This window comes from Ambystoma mexicanum, chromosome 13, assembly GCF_040938575.1.
Source record: "Ambystoma mexicanum isolate Mex_15411 chromosome 13, UKY_AmexF1_1, whole genome shotgun sequence".
Lineage (NCBI taxonomy): Eukaryota > Metazoa > Chordata > Amphibia > Caudata > Ambystomatidae > Ambystoma > Ambystoma mexicanum.
The window spans coordinates 552,444,747-552,467,654 of NC_090938.1; the positions used below are offsets into that span (position 1 = coordinate 552,444,747).

At 49.0% G+C, this 22,908-nt stretch overlaps 1 protein-coding gene across 10 annotated transcripts in view; it reads left to right on the plus strand.

Moving 5' to 3' along the window:
• The window catches only part of HDAC5 (histone deacetylase 5), a 2,156,790-nt gene that overhangs the window by 2,075,640 nt on the left and 58,242 nt on the right, over window positions 1-22,908 (plus strand). For all 10 annotated transcript variants that reach the window (XM_069634322.1, XM_069634324.1, XM_069634323.1 and 7 more), the window contains 3 exons: window positions 11,482-11,615; window positions 12,234-12,318; window positions 12,928-13,081. In XM_069634322.1, the coding sequence (XP_069490423.1) occupies window positions 11,482-11,615; window positions 12,234-12,318; window positions 12,928-13,081 (373 nt within the window). The remainder of the gene's footprint in view (window positions 1-11,481; window positions 11,616-12,233; window positions 12,319-12,927; window positions 13,082-22,908) is intronic.

Here is a 22,908-nt window from a genome sequence, read left to right on the forward strand (position 1 = left end):
TTTGGTAAAGCAAGAGGAGCTGGCAGTCAAAGGGGCCAACGCAGGGGTACCAGAGGTGGACGACAGGGTACCCGTGGTGCCAAGGCCGCTCGGGCAGTTGCCTCTTTGCCCTCAGGTAACGCCGCAGCCGCTCCTACTCAGTCATGAGGCCATGTCCCATGGTTCGCCGGTTGGGGGACGGCTGGCGCAGCATCTTGTAGAGTGGCGTGCCATTACTTCAGATGTGTGGGTTCTGGAGATCATAACCCACGGCTACTGTCTTCCCTTTCGGCACAGGCCTCGCGACAATCCACCGGGGAACCTCTCTTTGAAGTGTCCGGATCCGCTCCTTGCGCAGGAAATTCAAGCCCTGCTGGAGAAAGGCGCCATAGAACTGGTGCCTGTAGCGGAGAGGAACAAGGGATGGTATTCCCCTTATTTTTTGATTTCGAAGAAAGACGGGGGATTGAGACCCATCATGGACTTGCGCGGTTTGAACAAACTCCTCAGGAAGGACAAGTTCAAGATGGTTACTCTCTCTCAAGTCCTCCAGGCCCTTCAGCTTCAGGACTGGTTGGTGTCACTCGACCTCAAGGATGCTTACTTCCATGTGCCGATCCATCCCAAGCACAAGAAGTACCTGAGGTTCGCGGTTGGCGACTCGCACTTTCAGTTTCGGGTCCTGCCGTTCGGTTTGACCTCCGCCCCGAGGGTTTTCACCAAGCTCATGGTGGTGGTGGCAGCGCATCTCAGGCAAGGGGGGATTCACGTCTACCCCTACCTGGACGATTGGTTGATCAGGGGGAGCTCTCCCGAGCAAGTCCTGGATCATCTGTCCGTCGCCTGCCACTCCCTTCACAGGCTGGGCTTCTCCCTCAATTTAAAGAAGTCCCATTTGACGCCAACACAGAGGCTCCAGTACATCGGAGCAGTGCTCGACACTTCCCTGGGGCAGTGTTTTCCTCCCCAGGTGAGGGCTCTTCACATTCAGCAGATGGTGCACAAGTTTCAGCATGCCCAGACGCTCCCGGCGTTCGAGTTCTTGAGGTTGCTCGGCCTCATGGCATCCTGCATTCTTCTGGTGCCAGAGGCTCGCCTGCGGATGAGATCTTTGCAGTGGGCACTCAAGACGCAATGGTCGCAGTCCTCCGGCAGGATGTCGGACCCGGTTCAGGTGCCGCCCTCGGTCGCCCGGGACCTTCTGTGGTGGGCCGTCGAAGGCAACTTGATGAAGGGGGCTCCATTTTGGCTACCCTGGCCGGAGGTGACGATCGTGTCGGATGCATCCCTCACGGGATGGGGAGCTCATGCCAACGGGCTGACAGTCAGCGGTCGTTGGTCTCCGTCGGAGTCCAGACTCCATATCAATCTGTTGGAGCTGAGGGCCGTCAGGCTAGCCCTGAAGGCTTTTCTGCCGACTGTGCGAGGAAAGACTGTCCTGATCATGACGGACAACACTGTGGCCATGCACTACCTCAACAAAAAGGGGGGGGCAGGGTCACTTCCTCTGTGCAGGAAGGCGATGCAGCTCGAGTTCTGGGCCATCCGGCAGGAAGTTTCGATCTCGGCAGTTCATCTGGCCGGAGACGAAAACGTGACGGCGGACGCTCTGAGCAGGCAGAGCGCGATCTCTCACGAGTGGGAGTTGGCTCAGGAGATTCTCCTGGAGATCTTCGCCCTTTGGGGGACCCCTCAAGTGGATCTCTTCGCCTCCAGTGTCAACCGGAAGTGCGAGAGGTTTTGCTCGCGGGAATTTCCTCCGAAAGGAGCCTTAGGAGACGCGTTTGTGGTGGAGTGGTCATTCCCGCTGCTGTACGCGTTTCCTCCAGTCCCCGTCATCCCGCAAGTGCTGCGGAGGTTACGGAAGTTCGGTTCCCGGATGATCCTCATTGCTCCGGCGTGGGCTCGGAGGACGTGGTACCCGGACCTTCTCGACTTGTCCATCTGCCCTCCACGTCGTCTTCCCTACCGAGACGATCTGCTCTCACGGGAGGGGGGTCAGGTTCTCCATCCAGAGGTCGGATCCCTCAACCTTCACGCTTGGCTTCTGAAAGGTTGAGGTATAAGGATTGGGACCTCCCTGAAGACGTGATGGAGGTGTTGCTTTCGGCCCGAAGGCCCGCAACTAAGTCTCTGTACCGTTGCCGTTGGCGTAAGTTCTGCGACTGGTGCAGAGTTCAGAATGTGGATCCTTTTGCATGTGACATCCCCATGGTTCTGTCCTTTTTGCTTTCTTTGGCCCACAGGGGCTTGCAAGTGGGTACCATTAAAGGTTACCTGGCGGCGCTGTCCATCTTTAAGCGCTCATCTGAAGAATGTTCTTACTTTAAAATCCCTTTAATTTCACAGTTTCTAAAAGGGCTCACTAATGTGTTCCCTCCGTTGCCTTTCCTGGTGCCCGGTTGGGATTTAAACCTTGTTCTTAGGTTTCTTATGGGTGCTCCGTTTGAGCCTTTACATTCTTGCCCTTTGAGGCTGTTGACTTTGAAAACTGTGTTTTTAGTTGCGGTTACTTCCGCTCGCAGAGTGAGTGAGTTACAGGCACTTTCTGTTAAGCCACCCTTCACTGTATTTCACAAGGACAGGGTTGTCCTTCGAGTTCGTCCTTCTTTTCTTCCAAAGGTAGTGACGGAATTTCATTTGGCCCAGAAGATTGTTCTTCCGGCATTCTATCCTCCTCCGCTTCCTGGTAAGGAAGAGGAGAGGCTCCATAGGCTTGATCCTAGGAGAGCTTTGAGCTTTTATGTTTCTCGCATGTCCCTGGTCAGAGTGGACGATCAACTCTTTATTGGTTACGCTGGTAAGCGCTTGGGGCAAGCTGTGACGAAACAGACTTTGTCACGCTGGATTATTTTGGCCATCTCGGAGTGTTACCGCTTGGCGGGTAAGGACCCACCGGCTGGCTTGCGGGCCCATTCTACCAGGGGCGTGGCTGCATCTACTGCCCTGCAGAGGGGTGTTCCTATTCGCAACATCTGTGATGCTGCCACCTGGGCTTCAGTACATACATTTGTACGGCATTATTCCCTCGATTCCATCAGAGGGCAGGATCTGGCCTTTGGCAAGGCGGTCCTTTGCTCTGCTATTTGATTGGCTATTCTAAATTTTGTTTCTAAATTCTTTCCCTCCTCCTTGATTTGGTACTGCTTTGGGAGTCTGTCATAGATATGGAATACGTCGGAGGACCCAATCCCCTCGAAGAACAAGTTACTTTCTTACCTGGTAACGTTCTTTCGATGGGAGGGTCCGACGACGTATTCCATATCGCTCCCACCCTGCCTTCCCCGCTGCAGAATTTCTGTTGCGATTGCAGCTTACGTTCCGCAAGGCTTTGTGTCGGACTGGCAGTTGACTAATGTCACACGTTCTGGGGGAAAAAACTACAACTGAGGCTACTGGCGTCGTGCGTCCTACTTATCACATCGGATGACGTCGGACGTCGGAGGAGGTCCTCGACGGCGGCGCATCGACGTCATCGACGCAGGACGCAGACGCCGAAAAAGTTTCCGAAGCAGCACAGCTGTGGTGATTACATGTCATAGATATGGAATACGTCGTCGGACCCTCCCATCGAAAGAACGTTACCAGGTAAGAAAGTAACTTGTTCTTTCGCTTGATACACTCAAAAACAATCCGAGAAAGTTGAGCTACTATGACTGGATCGAAACCACCTCTAAAAGATCTAAATTCAAGTCCTCTCTTGGCCTAAGTTGTGAAGCTCTAGCGATCAACAAGATCCCAAAGTACTTGGAGAGATTCCCTAGCTGCTATCATCGTGATCAGCTTTTGCGGCTACGATTGAACCTATATCCTACTAAAGAAATGATGTACATGAGACATCAAGCAGAAATCCGTATCTAACACCCGAGTCTTCCACTTCGCACCAGTATCCCAAGAAACAGTGCTTCAAACCATAGACAAACTAAAGGCATCCAGCTGCAAAGGAGACAACTTCCCAGCACACTTAGTCAAACTGTGCCCCCACCCTCTCACTTATCATCACGAACTTTGTTAATGCATCCTTCAGCTCCAATCTGGTCCCAGCCAGCATCAAAAAAGCTTGGGTTACTCCCTTACTAAAAATGCCATCACTTGACCCACTAATTCCAACCAACATTAGGCCCATCACAACGGTCCCATTCCTTCTTAAAATTATCAATAAAATAGCTTATAACCAAATACAAACCCATTCGAACAGAACAAACTCTTATGAGCTAGACAATCAGGGTTCAGATCGGACCACAGCACCGAAACCGCTCTCACTGACCTCAAAATACAAATAGACTCCATCAAAGACTCAGGAAAAATGGCCATACTGCTGCTGCTGGACCTTTTAGCAGCGTTTGACTTGGTAGACCATGACAAACTCTGTGACACACTAGCTAAAGATATTAGCTTCTCGACCGAGGCTACCCTCTGGATCAAATCTTTCCTAGCTAAACGGACTTCCAGCCTCGCCATTGGGAAAGATGTGGCTGACCCTGTAGCGGTCCCCATAGGAGTACCCCAATGATCATGTCTCTTCCCCCACCCTGTACAATGCCTATACTAAACTTCTTTTCTCAGCTCTAGACGATATGGGTGTCATCTACACAAACTTCGCAGATGACACCCAGATCCTCATCCCCATCACCGGGGACTACGCACAAGATACCCAGTCCATTAACAAAATCTACGCTATCATTCAAAACTGGATGGCGTTGAATAGTCTGTCTCAATGACGAGAAGACTGAGGTTCTCATCGTTGGTTCCCAATCTAGAATAGGCTCCCTCCACACTGACTACACTCACATCAACACCGACGGCACGTCGATACCAGTACTTAAGCATGTTAACACTCTTGGCGTCTAACTAGATGCCAACCTCACCATGTGCAAACACATATCAGCCCTCTCATCCTCTACAGCATACACAGCCAAACTCATTGCACTTAGCCGCCAATACCTTACACCCTTCAATTGCATAACACTAGCCAGAGCATTGATACTTATCAAGCTCGATTATTGTAACGTCCTCCTTCTAGGAACCTCTAAGACGAATACAAGCAAATTACAATTGCTGCAGAATAAAGCTCTTAGAGCGAAACTAGACACAAAGAAATCAGATCATATCTCCAACATCAGGAGAGAAAATCACTGGCTGCCCATCAAAGCCAGAATCCTATTCAAATCATTGTGTTATCTATAAATGGCTCACTAACAAAGCCACCAGCTACCTCAACAATGCCATAAAGAAAAAAAACTACTAATAGAACACTCGGATCAAACAATAAAGCACTACTGGAAATCCCACGTCACAAACGCACCAAAGCAGGGGGGAACAGTTTCAGATTTCTGGCCCCCACCCTTTGGAACTCCCTACCACTTAGAATCAAAAATGAAGAAACTCTAGCCAACTTAAAAAAATCGCTGAAAACTTGGCTGTTCAACAAATATTGATTATCCAGACCCGCTCTCTTATCCCCATCACAGTATCACCTGACCAACCAACCAAACAACCACCAATGTATTGCTTTTATGAACCACTGCATTACTGTTTTGCTTTTGCTCTTACTGTAACATTGTACAAGAACTTTCATAAACTGTCTTTAACCTCGCTGTGATACCTACGGGTCTGGGCGTGTAACAAATGAAAATAAAAAAAAATTTAAAATGTCAGTTCAGCTTCTGTAAAAATGACGTAACATCAATAAAACATCTGGTTATAGTGTGCACAGCATTAAATATCCAACAGAGTCTCTTCCTGGCGAAATTTGCACCGAAGAATTTGGACTTGGATGAATGGTGGCAGACAATTATGACGGGAAGTAACTATATGTGCACATGCGCAATAATAGACTTCCTTCCTGGACATAATTTTGAGTAACCCTCAAAAAGCGAGCCCAAAAACCAAACCTGGAACTCAGTGAGTGAAACGACTAAGAGAAACATCTTAAAAGGCAAAGCAGCAGCCTTGACGGAAGTATTGTGATAAGAAATCCTGTAACAAAGATTTAAGCAAAATAACTTTTTCCCTTTTCTTTAAAGGGCAGTTTTTTGGGGGGATTTTATGAATTTTGGAAGATGAGAATTGAATTAGATCAAAAAATGTAATAAGTATTGTAATAAACTGAAATTACAACTAAAAAAAATGCAAGTAAATGCACTTCTGTGATTGGGCTCTAGAGCATATTAAACCTCTGGCGGTATCACTGTCCTTGGTCACAATTGGTGATTATGGGCTGTTAATTTAAATTTTGGTGTTTCAGGGATACTCTTCTGGGTCCCTTAGAATTTTGCTCCCCCCTCCCTCCTTTTTATTTTTGGATCTCAAACCTAGTTTTTGGTGCTCACAGAGACTTCTACAGAAGTTGCCCTGCCACTGCAAACCTTTTTCTCCCATTTTCACTTTATGGTCCTGGGTTGCCCGTAAGGCTCCCATTACCAGGGGTGCTTAAGTACCCCATTTGAGGGTTGTGGGTGGTTACTGCAACCTACATTGGTTTTAGGGAGTATGCTTGCTACAGCTGTAATTAATTTTCATCACGAGTGCAAGCCATATTACCACATTAGTAGCCCAATGTACCTTTTTGCCTTTTTGGTAATCAATGGGGTAAGTCAGCGCTCAGTCCTTGCAAGAATAATCTAATTAAATGATGATTGAAAGGGAGGCCTGGTAGTTGGAGTAGAAAGCATGTGTAGGAGGCACAGTACTTAAGCACCCCAGCACTATTTGTCTTAATGCTATTGTATAGCAAAATTGAGCATGGATGACAGTCTGAAAGTATAATTTTTAGCTTTTTATCGAGGCGATGCCCGTTGTTTTCATGACTGACCCATTTGCCCTATGTCAAATAAATTGCAGGACAAGGGAAGGGAGGGTTGTTAATCAATGATGAAACTTAGAAATTTTATTTGAACTCATTTAGGTTTGTACCTTCTTCAGGTAGCCAGTTATTTTTGTCCAAACAGTACAAGGATGTCTGGTTTCTTTTGGAGATGAGTTTCAACAACTTTGCATGTATCCATGCTATTACTTCCAGACATGCCCAGAACTCATTGGATGAGGACACCCAATTCCTATTACAGATGTCGCAAAGAAACATTGGACAGTACCTGCAAGTAAATGCTTTTAGGTAAAAAATCCTGATATATGGCTCTGAATTGGTTTACCAACCTTTACCCACTGAGGGGGATGTGTCCTCTTCCAAGGCTTCAATAAGGGCCCAACTCTATGCATTATAAACCCAAGCCTCTCAGAGCAGGGTTCCCAAAAGATCCCCAGTGTTTTCCTGAGCAGGTAGCTTTGCCAGTTAACTGTATGAGACCCAGACAATGGTGGCAGCTTGAATCTGTGATAGGTTGCCTAAATACTTGCTAATAAATAATTTGGAAATATACCTACCCACTGGAAGGGAGGCCCTAGGTGGAACTCTTGCATTCAAAACTCTGAAGATGTTCTGCATCTAAACATGACTTCTTTAGAGTGAAAGCATACTCTTTTGGCCATGTATGGTGTCGGCTACTTCCAGCCCATGAAGCATAAGGCCATGGAAGCCTAGCCAAGATCTGGCAAGTATGTGAATAGGATGTCTGGAGTCAAGGCTGAATGCACATCCAGTGCATTGCCAGGGCTTCTTCCATGCAACATTTGAATGTGGCCGCCAAATGTTTGAAAAGGGTACGTGATTGTGATTAGATGTAAAATGTGTACACTCTTCCAATATTCCTATAGCATAGGGGAATATGCACCTTTCCCATTGTCCATTGTTGGGATGAGTCATGAACCACTGAGAAGCCACCTTAACCTGAAGATGAATTACCAGAAGCTCTGCTGCAGACATATTTCCATAAGATCACAAACTGAAGCAAAGTGATGGTTTCTTGGGATTCCAGCCCTGTCTGCAACTAGAAGGAACCATGGTTGGTGCTTCCTTCCATTGACCCATCAGAACCAGGTATCTCAACAGTCTACATCAGTTGTATTCAAACATTTTGTTGCTGAGCCCCCCTTGTGTAAAAATATTGTTGCCGGGTCCCCCAGATGCCACATTTGCTTATATTTTCTATTAAAAGCAGTTGCTGTTCTCGCTTTTTGAAGAGCCTTGCGCCCCCTCCCACTGGACATCCTTCGGACCCCCTAAGGGGGCCAGCCTCAGAGTTGGAAGACCACTGGTCTACATTGAAGATGCCTCTCTTTTTAAAAGACACCTTGATTCTTGACCTGCACAACTTAACACAGAAGCAAGAGCACCAGATGAGTGAGCGAAGTAATCGGTTGAGCCAGCGACCTACTGTCACTAAATACTTTCTACAGTCAAGAAACCATCTAAAAAAAAAAAATGAGACTCAAGACTCGAGGCTTGTCCGATTGGTGATGCTGGCCTAGTGTCTGCGTAAAAAATGGCCACTGGACCTGTCACATAGGCTACCAGACAGCTTCACCATACCTCAGCATCAGATGCCCTTTGTCTATGTCCAAGCAATAAATCTGGTACATTTTTGGGCTTGTCCGATTGGTGATGCTGGCCTAGTGTCTGCGTAAAAAATGGCCACTGGACCTGCCACATGGGCTACCAGACAGCTTCACCATACCTCAGCATCAGATGCCCTTTGTATACGGCCAAGCAATAAATCTGGTACATTTTTGTCTTCCGTCCTGAGAGGCATTGTTCTCTTTCCTCACCAGAATTGTTGTTGATAAACCAGAGACGGCTGCTAGTGCCGTTCAAATTTATTTCCACATTTTGTCTCTACAGCTTGATGTTGCTTTGCTATAAACACAAATATGTACCTATTGTCTCTACACTGCTGCATTAAACTCTGTGGGGGAAGTTATCCCTTTCCAACTAATGCTTAATTTGGGGAAGTCTAACTCTAGCTTAGGCAGCGTTTGAGTACCGGAAGTTTCCTGGCGACTCCTTTTGGCAATATTACACCGTAAATACTTGAACTATCCATTTTAGCGAGTTACCTGACTGTAATTCTGCATTTCCTTTTTCCTGCACAGCAAAGAACAGATATAGTTTCAGTAATATATTTGATGGACATATACTTATTATATGTTATAAATGTACTTTACCTTTAATCACCCTACCCCTCTACTCCCTCGCCCTTCCTGAGTGCTGCTTTGACTGCTATGTTCTCCATCAGGAAACTCAGGTGGACTCGCGGGTAACCTGGTTGCCTAGTTATGGGTAGATTCCTCTTAATACCTAAACATAGGGGTTGAGCAAAATTCTCCTAACCAATGCCATGTGAGGTTTAATACAAAATGCTACCGAATTCCCCAAAAAAGAGCAATGAAGCTGAGGCCAAGTTTTGATCTAAAAGTCTGTGCATTTAGTCAAATAATGACTGCAGTGGAGATTTGTGGTGTGATGGGTCAGAGACCTGACTCTCAGAGGGTATGGTGGACAGGCCCCCTCAACCTGGGGCAACTAGGAGGCCTACCAGGCTGTTTGCCAGAGTCAGTCCTGGCCCAAACGTGGGTCCGTCTGTCCCTCCTACCTGTGCCTGGCTGCAATTGGCAAGTACCAAACAATCACCCCAAACCTGCCTACTAAAATTGTGTCCAGTGCTTTCTCTTCTTTGGCAGTACTCTCGCCTCCAGAAACTCTTTCAGTGGGGATTGGAGAAGACAATCCACCAGCTTGAGAGGCAGCAGCGAACGGAACGCATTTTAACAGAGACCGGCAGTTAGGAAATCCTTTTTGCATTGAAAACAAACTCCAAAGTGTACTTTCTGTGCAGCTGGCTGCCTTTACTAGACACCGGCGGACTGGTGCTTAAAAAGAGGTGTGGGGCTTCAATGATACTCTGTGCTTACCCATCTCTATAATCCACCTTTGGGGTAAAAGCAAAGCAGCGATTGGCACAGGTAACCATCTGAGTGGACGTGCCAATGCGATGGAGGAGGTGAGTAAAGGATCTAGGAAGAACGGGTGAGTGTGTGTTGTTCGGGTCAGGTGAAGCGATAGGAAGGCAGACCGAAAGACCGATCAGAGGAAGGACTTTGCAGTGGAGCAGGGAGGAAGAGTACAAAGAGCGCATGCAAGGTGAGGTATTTGTTGATGAGCGAAAGTGATACTTTTGTGCGACAGTATGGTCTGTACGATGAGTGTGTCTAAATGAAGTATAGCGGTGAGTGGGGCTGACTGAGAAAGGTGAAGAAGGAATTGCAAAGAGAGTGACTCAGAGAACGAGGGGTGTAGTGTTCAGTGGGAGAAGAGTTTAAGGTAGTGGGTGGGGAGTGTTGTAGAGACTAGTAGGAGAGGAGTGGAGAGTAGTAGAGGAGGAGACAGTTGTAGAGTGGAAATTATTAAAGTGTTCAAGGAGGGGAGAGTAGCAGTAGATGGAGGAACATTGGAGGGATGGCGAGGAAGAGAGGGTAGGCAGAAGAAGGGAGAGAAAGGAAAGAAAGAACATCGGGGAGAGGAACACAATAGTTGTAAAGACAAGGACCTAGTGAGGCCTGGGCGATTGGTAAATTCTTGAAAACACTTGCATTGTGGGACATCAGGTTAGGCTCCACCTAGAAGACCCTGGAGGTAGTTGGAGAGAGATGGCGGTCAACTTTAGGCCCTCTATTAGCCAGTCAGCTCATAGATAGTATTGGTTACTGTTATCTAATGACCATCTTGGAGACTAGGGAAATCTGGGCTATTACGGGGAAGGAAGACCACAGGAAGTAGAGCGAGGGACGGCCCTCTGTGAGACCTTATTAATGCCCTTAAACAGTCTTCGAGAGTTGGTGTATTCTTGTGGCCATATGTGAGGCATGCTATACTGGAAGTGAACTGTCTGCCTATTTCTAAATAGAACTCATTACATTTTGCTGTTCATTGAAGCTAGTCTTTGTTATCATGGAACTCAAGTGCATTCCTTTGAGGAATACTATTTCTTGCTAATATGTTAGGACCCTTTGGGACTATTTCAAATTTGCCTAATGAAATGTGTTAAGGGTTAGCCCTTTTTTATTTTAACTTTCAAGGGGATTTTCAACGTTTATTCAGGTGTAAAGTGGGAAGCATTGAACAGGATGACAGTTTCCACCATGTTTTCTCACTCAACCTGCAACCTGCTAACACCGAATACATTTACCCCTGCATGGCATTTTCACGCTGGGGTAAATGCATTGGATTCCGATTGAATTTGCTTGTTTTAGCACCTGATAAAAGCAGGCATATTTCATAAGATCCCATTGTTAATACAGTCTGCTATGTGTAAATTGTAGGCAGCATTGACACTTTTGGCATTATGAAGTGTGGAAAAAAAGGTGTGGGGGTTTGTGTCTATTTTAATAATTTCACTGGAGGGTGCATGTTGGTAGTCCCCTCTGTGCATTTGGCCTTTTTTATTTTTTTAAGCAAAATTAGCCATTTGGTTTCCAAATGTCCTCGCCCATTGTGTTTCTACATATACATGGGTCTACAGTGACGACCCCTTCCTGCTGCTTCCTATCGTGGACTGCTTGAATGCTGGAGAACATGCCTGATACAAACTGCATGTGTTTCTTTTCTAGGTTTCGGCCACCTTACTAAGCAATTGATGAAATTGGCTGGAGGCCGTGTGGTACTGGCTCTAGAGGGAGGTCACGACCTTACAGCCATCTGTGATGCATCTGAAGCCTGTGTATCTGCCCTTCTTGGTATTGAGGTATGAAAGCAGAGAATGTGTCTTACTCGTCTTACTTGATCAGACTCTCACTAACTGTTGACACTATTCACACTTAACGGCCCATAAATGTACATTGAGAGGGATACAGTCACTCTTCAGACTACCCAGGAGAAGCACTCTGTGGTCCTGCAATAATAACACAATTGCTACAGTGTTGTGTAGTACTCGTCCAGAGTCGCAGTATCTGATAGGGTACTTCCAGAATAGATATTATGTCTTACACTACTCCCCTGCATAGCTCCATTACTGTGCATTGGCCACTAGATAGTCGCACTACCCATTCTTGAGCTCTAGTATCTGATACTGCTTCCCTCTAGATATTACACCCAGCTTTCATTGTTATAAATAGCTCACTTTTAGTGCTCCAGTATTGCACAAGACTCATTTGAAAAATACAGGATCAGACAATACTCCCTCCAGAGTTCGTTACCCACACAACCTCTCTGCATTGCGTTGTGTGGAACACATTGCTTTTATTCAGCAGCGGTGGCGTTACTTGCTGATTTTCCTCAATGAGTACCCTTTACATTTGTGTAGGGTAGAAGTGAAGAATTTTACTCAACCACAGAGTGTGACATAAAATGTTTATTTTTGCAGTTGGGTGCTCTTGATCAGTCGGTCCTGCACCAAAAGCCGAACATCAATGCTGTGGCCACTCTGGAGAAGGTCATTGAGATCCAGAGTAAGTGGTATGCTGGATAACAAAGCAGTGTGTCTCTGGGTTTCAGCAAAGTTCCTGTGGTATTATATCTAAAGGCAGGGCTAGAATAAGACTGTTGTATCCACGTGTCAATAGAAATTCTGGACAGAAACCTTCCATTTAGCGCATCTGCTACGCTGACATGATGGGGTTAAGCCTTATGTCAGCGAGGGAACAGGGCAGAGGTGTTCCCTAGGCTAATGTGGGTTTTATATCCATGCATCAGCACAATATCCTTGTTTCCTACGGTGGCTGGGATGCACCAACACTGCGGGTGTCATTTGTCTGCAGGATGTATTGACATATATTTTTCCTACAGTCACTCTGCTAAACTTACTGTATGTACCTTATGGAGTTCTTCTCTGTAGTTTGGGGTCCTATCCAACCAATTCAGTAGGTGGCCTTTGACTTCTGCGGTTGTATGAATTTAGAAATTGGTTTTGAATCATAGGAGCCTATCTGTTCCCTGTTTTTGGAGTAGGCTTCATAGGTTGCATGTTGGTATGCATGGTCTTTGAGCGGGCTGAATACAAGGGTGCTGATGTAATGTTTTGTCCAGCTGCCCTTTAAAGGTAATGTTGTTTTCTGTAGGCAAACACTGGAGTATGCTGAAGCGTTCCTCATCCATAGTGAGCCATTCCCTACTGGAAGCACAGAAGGGGGAAGTAGAAGAAGCAGAGACAGTCAGTGCCATGGCATTGTTATCGGTGGATGCAGAGCAAGGAAGCGCAGTATGTACTCCCAGGTAAATGATTACTAAGACCAGTACAACCCACATAAACGGAAGTATCTGAGATCTACTGTCAAAATGTCTACCATAGAATATGGGCAGGATTCAGTGGTTCTGTAAAATATCCATTTATATAAGAATTTCCCAGAGGGGGAAAATCATTCCTAACAAGCTCATCACAAATTGTAAATGATATGCAAGGATAGGTGAAGGTAAAAAGGGAAAACCGAAAAGGCCCAACACCAAAAAATACAAGACCTATCTTTTAATCTAAATATATTTCATAGATCTACAAAAAGAAGCCTTCCAGGATACACATGGGTATATTACACACATTTGAAAAGTTAACTTTACATTTAAAATATATAGGCAGTAAGAAAATAACTTTTTCTCCAGCATGGTGTCTGGCATGGATTCACATGCTCATGAATATTCCCCATCGTCAGGCTGAGAATCATCGGTAAAAGAAAAAACAGTTTTACTTTAGTTTATAAACTGTCTTTCTCCTATAAACCAATCACTGAGCTCTGGGTCATACTGCCACCTCCCTAAGCCCCTCCTCTGGCAGCCATCTTCAGATTTTTACCGCTCGTTCAAGTATTGGGAGTCCTTGTGTTTCGCTCTTCGAGCTTTCTACGTATTTCGTGCTTTTTTGGCTAGGAAAATCTATTTTTGCTCAATCAAGCCTGTGTGCACCATCGTTTATTCATCCGATTAACAGGGATACGTGTTTCGGCATCTTTCATCGCCTCTCAAGGGCAAAATTGTCGAGTGTATTCTTCTTGGAAGTTTCCAGAAGGCAATCAGGCCTACATCGCGCTGGATCATGTCGGAGGAGGAGGACAGGGCTTCCCTCTTCAAGCTCTGCACCAGCTGTGTTTTGCGGAATGTTTTCGCAGACGACAAGCATTCCCAGTGCCTGTATTGTCTTCACCCGATGCACAAGGAGGAAGATTGCCAAATCTGCCATGGCTTCTCCAAGCGCACAATGAAGGACCGGCATGTCCGACTGGCGGCGTGGCTCAATGCCAGGGCCTCTACCCCGTGTGGTCCACATGGGCATACCTCATCCGGCTCCTGTCACAGCGGGCTTCTAAGTCCTTTGAGGGCGCCCCAATCCGTGGGGCCCAAGACAAGGTCAAACACCACAAATCCACTTCTGTCGGGGGGTCGCAGCGCGAGCAGGTCCTGCAACAGTCACGACGCGTTCATCGTCTCCATCAGCCTCAATCTCCAGCCATCGCTCCAGCTCTTCATCGAAGAGAAAGTCAGCACCCCCGGGAAATCTGCGAGAGAAGCTGGAGAAGGCCAAGCAGGACAAGGTGTCCTACCTGCCAATTAAGGGCCAGGTGATCCAGGCCAACTCGTCCTCTTCTATTCAGCTGGTTGCTTCCGCCCACTCAAAGGCGAAAGGGGCTGACCCGATCCAGGGTACCCCGGTGGCGGTCAGGGTGGCTCTTCCTCCAAGGCGGTAGGCCAAACCAGTGGAGAAAAACTCAAGGAAGGAGGATGGTGGACCTTAGCCCAAAGCGACCCCTCAGGATCCAAAGGAGGGGTCGGGGGCGTGTAAGAGCTACAAGGCACAGATATTTCTTCATCCGCGGAGGAGGACATAGTTTCCGTCCACACCACCACAGAGGAAAATGGTGACAACGGCAACGAAGTCGAGGAGTTACCCGCTGGAGGGGGCGACGGCATAGGTGCTGGGCCCCGTGACACCTTTCCCCAGACACCTGCCAGAGATCTGTCGCATAATATTCTCTGGACCCTCCACACACTGGTGTCAAAGATTCAGAAGAGGATGCCGACGCCACCACTGGTGATAACCCCGTTGACACCAGGGCCACCACCGATGAAAAGGAGGAGACATCCTATGCCTCCACTCGCCCTGTCACTGCCCCCCCCTCCCCCCCTGCTCCTGGGGATACGGGGACAAACACAGCAACGACAGACTATGACGACGACAGTGGAATCTCTCCACCACCAAGGGCTTCCCCGCCGGACGAAGTGGGATCCTTCCACTCCATGATCACCCGTGCGTCGGAATTCTTCTAGCTCACCTCGGAAGAGAAGAAGGAAGGCTTACTGTATCGGCACCGGGAGGCAAAAAGGAAGACCATTCTGTCGGTACCGCTCTTGGACGACGTCTGGGATGAGGGGCTGGCACTGCTGAAGAACCCCGCCTCAGCTCCAGTGAAGAGGAACCAGCTAGAAAAGAAATACCAGGTGCCGGAGTCTGCACCCATATGTCTGCGGTCACAACCATTGCCGGATTCGGTGGTCTCGGCTGCGGCTAGGAAGAAGTCATCCATCCCGTCGTCGGAAGCCTACAGGTGTCATTCAAAGGCCTTTGAAGGTGGCTGCCATCCTCGTCAAGTCTCCCAGGGCTTGGCACCCGCTTCCAAACAGGACTGAAATGGTGGGGACATCGGGGACCCCACCCCTGCATCCCAGTGGGAGGCCGGCTGGCGAGCTTCGTCTACGTGTGGGAAAACATCTCCACCGATTGAGGGGTGCTGGATGCTCTCAGCCATGGACACTTTGGAGTTTCAACAAAGTGTCCGCGAATACCACCGGTGGACCGGCAGGAACACCACATCCCTCAGCTGCTGTTTGAGGTTCGGGCCATGTTAAGGAAAGGGGCCATAGAGCTGGTTCCGAAGCAACTCCAGGGAGCTGTAGTTTACTCAAGATACTTTCTGGTAAGAAAGAAGACCGGCGACTGGAAGCCCATTCTCGATCTATGACGACTCAACAAGTACATCAAGTCCCAGAAGTTCAGGATGGTCACATTGCAGCACGTGCTCGGCCAACTGGAGGAGGGAAACTTGCTGTCGTCGTTTGATCTAGAGGACATGTACTTCCACGTCCTGCGCTTCGTCGTACAAGGGAAGCTCTACCAGTTCAAGGCTCTCCCCTTCGGACTGAAGTCAGAGCCCAGAATCTTTACGAAGTGCCTGGCTCCGGTGGCAGCCCATCTGTGACTACAGGGAATACATGTGTTGCCATACCTTGATGACTGGCTCATCCGGGCCAAGTCAAAGGACATAGCCCTCGATCACATGGAGAGGACCGTCTGGCTGCTGACTGATCTGGGGTTCTCGGTGAACTATGCAAAATCCTGCTAAACTCCATCGCAGAATGCGCTGTTCCTAGGGTCCAGGCTCAACAGTGTCCTGCCTGGCGGCTCCTTCAGAGGAGAGGATAGCAGCCATTTTGGGCAAGGTGCAACGGCTGTTAGCACTGTAGATTGCCACGGTGAGGACCATCAAGTCGCTGCTCGGCATGATTTTGTCATGTATCTACCTGGTCTGGCTCTGCAGATTGCGCATACGACCACTCCAGGAATTGTTGGACTCCCGTTGGATCCAGGTGTCCGTAAACTTCAAGGACAGGATTGTGTTCGACGAGAAGTTCCGTGGAGCGATAATGTGGTGGGTTTTGCGCTCCAACATCGCCGGGGGCACAGACTTCCAGAGCCCTCCATACCAGGAGATGGTCACGGCGGACGCTTGCCTGGAGAGGTGGGGAGCAAACACCAGACGTCTCCACGCCAAAGTTTTGTGGCTGCGGAGGAGAAGGCGCTACACATCAATGTCTTGGAACTACGGGCTGTGTTTTGGGCCCTAAAGTAATTTCTTCTGTCCCTCAAGGCCAAAGTGGTGCGGGTCTTCAAAGGACAATACCACCTGAATGTTTTACATCCGGAAGCCAGGGGGAACAAGATCCATGGCTTTCTGCAGAGAGTCGCAGGAGTTGTGGCACTGGGCCATCACTTTCGTTTCCACCTGGCGGGAGTCAAAAACACCATTACCAACTCCCTCAGCAGGGAGCTACGCTCTTGCCACGAGTGGGAGCTTCGGTAGGATCAAGTGGACAACCTGTTCCTCAGGTGGGGCAGTCCCCAGATCGAACTGTTTGCCACAGCGGCGAACACCAAGTACTGGAGGTTCGCCAGCAGGTTTCCCCAGCCGGGGAACATGGGTGACGCATTCTCATTCCCTTGGGAAGGCCTGTTCCTGTGCACATTCCATCCATCAGTGCTGTTACTACGAGTCATCAGTCAACTCAGATGGTGCCGGTGCAGGATGATCCTCATCGCGCCTGCGTGGCCGCGGCAAATCTGGTTCCCAGACCATGTCAGCATCCCCTCCAGTCAAGCTACCAGTGGTCGCAGATCTTCTCGCCAGGAAAGGGGGCGCAATCCTGCACCATGACCCAGGATCCCTGAACCTGAAGGCCTGGCTCCTGCAGCATTAGAGTTCAGTGGTTACGAGCTGCCTGCGGACTGCAGGGAGGTCCTCGCCAAGGCCAGGGCGTTGTCCACTCCGAAGTGTTAAGGACACAAATGGAAGCATTTTGTGACTTGGTGCAGGTCGCAGAAGATTAACCCTCTGAGGATGACAGCCCAAAGTCCTTCCGTACTTGTTGCTATTGGCTGAGTCGGAGCTGGCGCATGCCTCCATCAATGTGCATCTGGTGGCTATCTCCCGCTACATCAGGTCTCCGGGATGGTCTTCCCTTTGGTTGCACTGTCTAGTGAAGGAGTTCATCAAAGGGCTGTTCCGTTTCTTCCCGCAGGTGAAGGCGCCTGCCCTGGTGTGCAAACTCAACATGGTGCTGACTAGGCTCATGGGGGCCCCATTCGAGCCGCTGCATCAAGCTCTGCTCAAGTTCCTGTCTTGAAAGACAACTTGCCTCGTGGCCATCACCTCTGCCAGGAGACTAGGTGAGATCCAGGCTCTGTCCTGCAAGCAGCCTTACTTGACTTTCCACGAGACGAGGGTGGTGCTGCGGACGCACCCCTCCTTCATGCCCAAGGTTCAGTCAGAATTTCCTCACAACAAGCCCTTGGTTTTACGTGTTTTTTCCGACTCTTTCGTCACCGGCTGAACAGACTTTGCACTCGCTGGATGTGGCTTGAGCGCTGAAGTTTTATGTGGCCTGCACAAAGAGTTTCCAGAAGACTTCTCAGCTTTTTGTGAACTTTGGTTCTGTGAACCATTGGAAGGGCTTGTCCAAGGCTTCCATCTCCAGGTGGCTCTCCGGCTGCATCACTCATTGTCACCGATTGGAAAACTGACCACTGCCTGGCCGTCCGAGAGCCCCTTCTACCAGAGTGATCGCTGCAACTACTGTGTTCCTGTCTGGTATGCCCCTGCTGGACATCTGCAGGGCTGCTACGTGGAGGTCTATGCACACCTTCACGAAATTCTACTGCGTCGACAGAGATTCCAGAGAGGAGTCCAGAGTCGACCAAGCAGTGATACACAACCTGTTCGCTTGAAGGTGAGCTTGATGAGGAGGCAAGAGTAATTGCTTCTGTTGAGCCCTGCCACCTCCCGTGGTTGTGTATGTGTGTACTGCTTTGTATTTTTTATTCATGAGTATGTGAATCCATGCCAGACCCCATGCTGGAGAAGGAACAAGTTACTTTACCTGTAACTGTTGTTCTCCAGCATGGGTCTGGCATGGATTCACATGCGAACCCTCCCTCCTGCCCCTCTGCGGCTCTTCTTGGTCATTCTGCCACTTTACGTGCTACCAGATCTGAAGATGGCTGCCAGAGGAGGGGCTTACGGGGAGGGCAGTCCCTGGCTGGGGGCAGTATGACCCAGAGCTCAGTGATTGGTTAATAGGAGAAAGACAGTTTATAAACGAAAGTGAAACTGATTTTTCTTTTACCGAGGATTCCCAGGCTGACATGAGCATGTGAATCCATGGCAGACCCATGCTGGAGAACAGCAGTTGCAGGTAAGTAACTTGTTCCTCATCCAATAACAAAATGCAAAATCACCCTGTAACAAAATGTAATACTGCTTTTTCAAAATGCAGCAGAGTAAGAGATTCTACCATCTGAAATAAACAATAGCCAGTTCCAAAGATATATATTTTTTAAAAAGACTGTTAGAAAGACGGCTTACTTAAGTTTTGGCTCCTACACCCATGGTTTATAGCAAGCCTTCTTCAAGACCAACAAGAACATTTGGGTGACCATAAGGTGATGGACATTTTGTCAGAAGCGACTCATGTTCCAAAGAAATCTCTTCTTTTCCCTATGGATGAAATGGGCCTGGAAATTCATTAGTTGCAGTAAATGTGCAACTTTTCATTTTGTAGCTGACCATCAATGATGGGCCTCCTCAGTCTGTCATTTGCGGTAAAAGCTGTTCAAGAGTAATTCACTATGTGGTTTCCGTAATGCCACATCTGTGCTTCAGAAAACATCCAATTTTATTTTGCACCTTTTTTATTGCCCATTAGTTTCCAACTAACTTAAATTTAAACCAGGTTTTTTAAGTGACTTTCTGAGTGTATGCTTCTTTTTGCAGTGGTCTTATGTTCCAACAGAGTCATAAATCAACAGAAGTCTTCCCTGGTTTTTATTGGACAGCCATGTTAACAGGACTGTGTTTTTCAATGTTGAGTGTACCGAAGGGAAATGTAGTTCAAGCACATTGTTGATCTTTATTCTACCACAGTAAAAAAAAAACTCTACTGTTGTAGATCCACATGTACTTTAAGAGGGATTTTGGCCTTCATCTGTTTGGAAGCAGGATGTTGATGGAGCTCAACTAGAGAATGTTAACCCATTGGCAGCTCTCCCACTTCGTTCTTCACATCAGCTAAGAATCTGTAAGAGAGGCATGTCATCTCAGTAAGAACAAGTTTCGAGGGGATTGTGTCCTCTGACGTATTCCACATCTTTGACCGTGATTACCACAGCTGTGCTGCTTCGGAAAACTTTTTCGACATAGGCGTCCTGCGTCGATGACGTCGATACGCTCCCTCGAGGACCTCCTCCGACGGCCTATGTCACCAGATGTTATATGTAGGACACATGACGCCCGTAGCCTCAGTTCAGTTTTTTCCACGAACGTGTTCGCTTCAAAATCCCAGCGCGCCTTGGTTCTTGTGTATCAGTTCTTCCGAATAATGTTGTAAGTTCTACGCGAAAATGTCTTCGTCTTCTGCTACCCCGAAGTCGGGCTTCAAGAAGTGTCGGGACTGCGGTTCCAAGATGTCTCTGACAGACCCGCACAACGTCTGCCTCTGGTGCTTGGGTGAGATCCACGCCACTGATGACTGCGACGAATGCCAGTCTTTGACATCGAAGGCCTTGCGGGAGCGGATGAAGAAGCTGTCAGCGGGTAGGGTTTCCAAACCCCGTAAGTCGAAGTCCGCTAGACTTTCGACCGACGATTCGAGGGGCGACTCTCCATGTCGGCATAAGTCCAGGGGGTCTCGTTCCAGGAGTGGGTCCCACCATTCCACGGCCTCTTCGACGCATGCAAGCAAGCGCCGTCATCGGTCACCTTCCCCGTCCTCGTCTGAGGACTCCGCCAGACGGCGGGTTGCTTGTCCCACCAAGCATTCATCTCTGGAGGAATGGAATGGCTTCCGTAAGGAGATGTTGGCGATTTTTTGAATCGCAGGGCACTGTTCCGGCTGCACCGTTGAGAGAAGCCAGCGAGGAACACTCTAGAGCCACCGCTCGCACGCCTTCGGCTCGGGTGGTCGGCGCAATCACAGAGAACCTTCGAGGTCTCAGTCGGACAAGGAGAATCGCCATCGTGCCCGCTCCAGGTCCCGGTCCTCGACGCTGTTGAGACCGTTGGAGCCTGTGAGGCCTTCGAAGAAGGCATCAACGCCGTTGGCGCCATGTCTGTCGAGGGGATTTCTCGAGGCTCAGGCTCCGAGAAAGCCATCGGCGCCAAGGCCGTCGAAGGACACGCTCGGGTCTCCGGCCTCGAAGCCGCTGTCGAAGTCGTCGGCACCTCTGTCAATATCTGCGCCACTCCCATCGGCGCCCTCGACGCCTTTTGAGGCATATTTGCCAGAGGTACTCCGGAGAGCTGTGGAGGCTCATAGGAAGGCGCTCAGCAAGTCTGTGCGGCCTGTTTTTGACCCATACTCTGTTCCTCCTCCCAGGGTGGAATTGTTCCAACCCTTGGAGTACATTTCTGAGGTTGAGGAAGGGTCTGAGGAATAGGTGCCTCCTGAGGTTCCTGATGACCTGTTGTCAGGGCATAGCCAGCTGGAAGACCTGTGTCAGTCTTTGCAGGACGCCAGTGGTCTGGATAACTCCCCGGAGATTGAGTTTGGCAGGCCTGAGCCTCATGTTGAGGTTGACGGAACATCTGGGTTGGTCGGCTCCACCTGTGGATTTTCTGCAGGATGACCTCACAGATATTTTGGACCATGGTCCACCCACTGACCCGGTGTTGCCATTTCACATGGCCTTACAACGAAGGGTGGCAGCGGCTTCGACTGCTCCGGAGAGTCTCCCGGCAGTGAACAAGACTTTGCCAAAAAAATACCGTCCAGCCAGTGGGGACCCTTGCTTCTTGTCTACGCACCCTACTCCGTAGAGTTTGGTGGTGCAGGCGGCTACGCCCCAGCAAAGCAGGCGGCGTACCCTGCAATCCCTTCTGATAAGAATGACAAACGCTTTGACGGCTGGGTGAAGAAAGTATTTTCTTCTGGTGGTATGGCTTTAAAGGCAGCCAACTCTGTGCCCTTGCAAGATTCACGCACACTCTGTGGAAATGTGTGTCACTGGCGGCTGAACATATTCCCAAAGGGGAGGAACGGGATGGTTTTCTTGCCCTCGTTCAGAATGGCAAGGATGCGATGTGTGAGTCCGTTCAGTCAGGTTTGGACGTGGCAGACTGTGTCAGCCGGTCCATGGCAGCGAGCACTGTGATGCGCAGGTTTGCGTGGTTGCGGAAGTCGGGGTTTGCTCCTGATGTGCAGTCCCGGCTTCTCAACTTGCCCTTTGATGGTGTCCATCTTTTTGGCAGCAAGGCTAACAAGAGCCTTGAGAGGTTGCAGACCTCCAAAGCTGCAGTGAAGTCCTTGAGCGCTGCAGTGCGTCAACCTCCGCCTTTTCGGCCTAGGGGACAGCAATGGAGGGGAGGCTCCTTTCGATATTACTCTTCCTTTGGTAGATCCAGGGGAGCTACCAGTCAAAGGGGCCAACGTAGGAGTACCAGAGGTGGAAAACCTGGTACTCGAGGTGTCAAAGCCACTCCGGAAGTTGCCTCTTTGCCCCCCGCACTGCCGCAGCCGCTTCCGCTCAGTCATGAGGCCATGTCCCATGGTTCGCCGGTTGGGGGAAGGCTGGCGTAGCATCTTGTAGAATGGCGTGCCATTACTTCAGATGTGTGGGTTCTGGAGATCATAGCCCACGGCTACTGTCTTCCTTTCTGGCAGAGGCCTCACGACAATCCACCGGGCAAGCTCTCTTTGAAGTGTCTGGATCCGCTCCTTGCGCAGGAAATCATATTCCTGCTGGAGAAAGGCGCCATAGAACTGGTGCCTATAGCGGAGAGGAACAGGGATGGTATTCCCCATATTTTCTGATCCCGAAAAAATACGGGGGATTGAGACCCATCATGGACTTGCGTGATTTGAACAAGCTCCTCAGGAAGGACAAGTTCAAGATGGTTACTCTCTCTCAAGTCCTCCAGGCCCTTCAACTTCAGGACTGGTTGGTGTCTCTCGACCTCAAGGATGCTTACTTTCATATGCCGATTCATTCGAAGCACAGGAAGTACCTGAGGTTCACGGTTGGCGACTCGCATATTCAGTTTCAGGTCCTGCCTTTCGGATTGACCTCCTCCCCGAGGGTCTTCACCAAGCTGATGGTGGTGGTGGCAGCGTATCTCAGGAAAGGGGGGATTCACGTCTACCCCTACTTGGACGATTGGTTGATCAGGGCTGTTAGGCAGAAACCTGTGCAGTTCCCTCTGGGACAACTGCAAAAGATTTAAGACTATAGGTGTTTGGCAGTAAACCCACTTGGTAGCAGTCTGTACCACACAGATTCACTTGGTAGC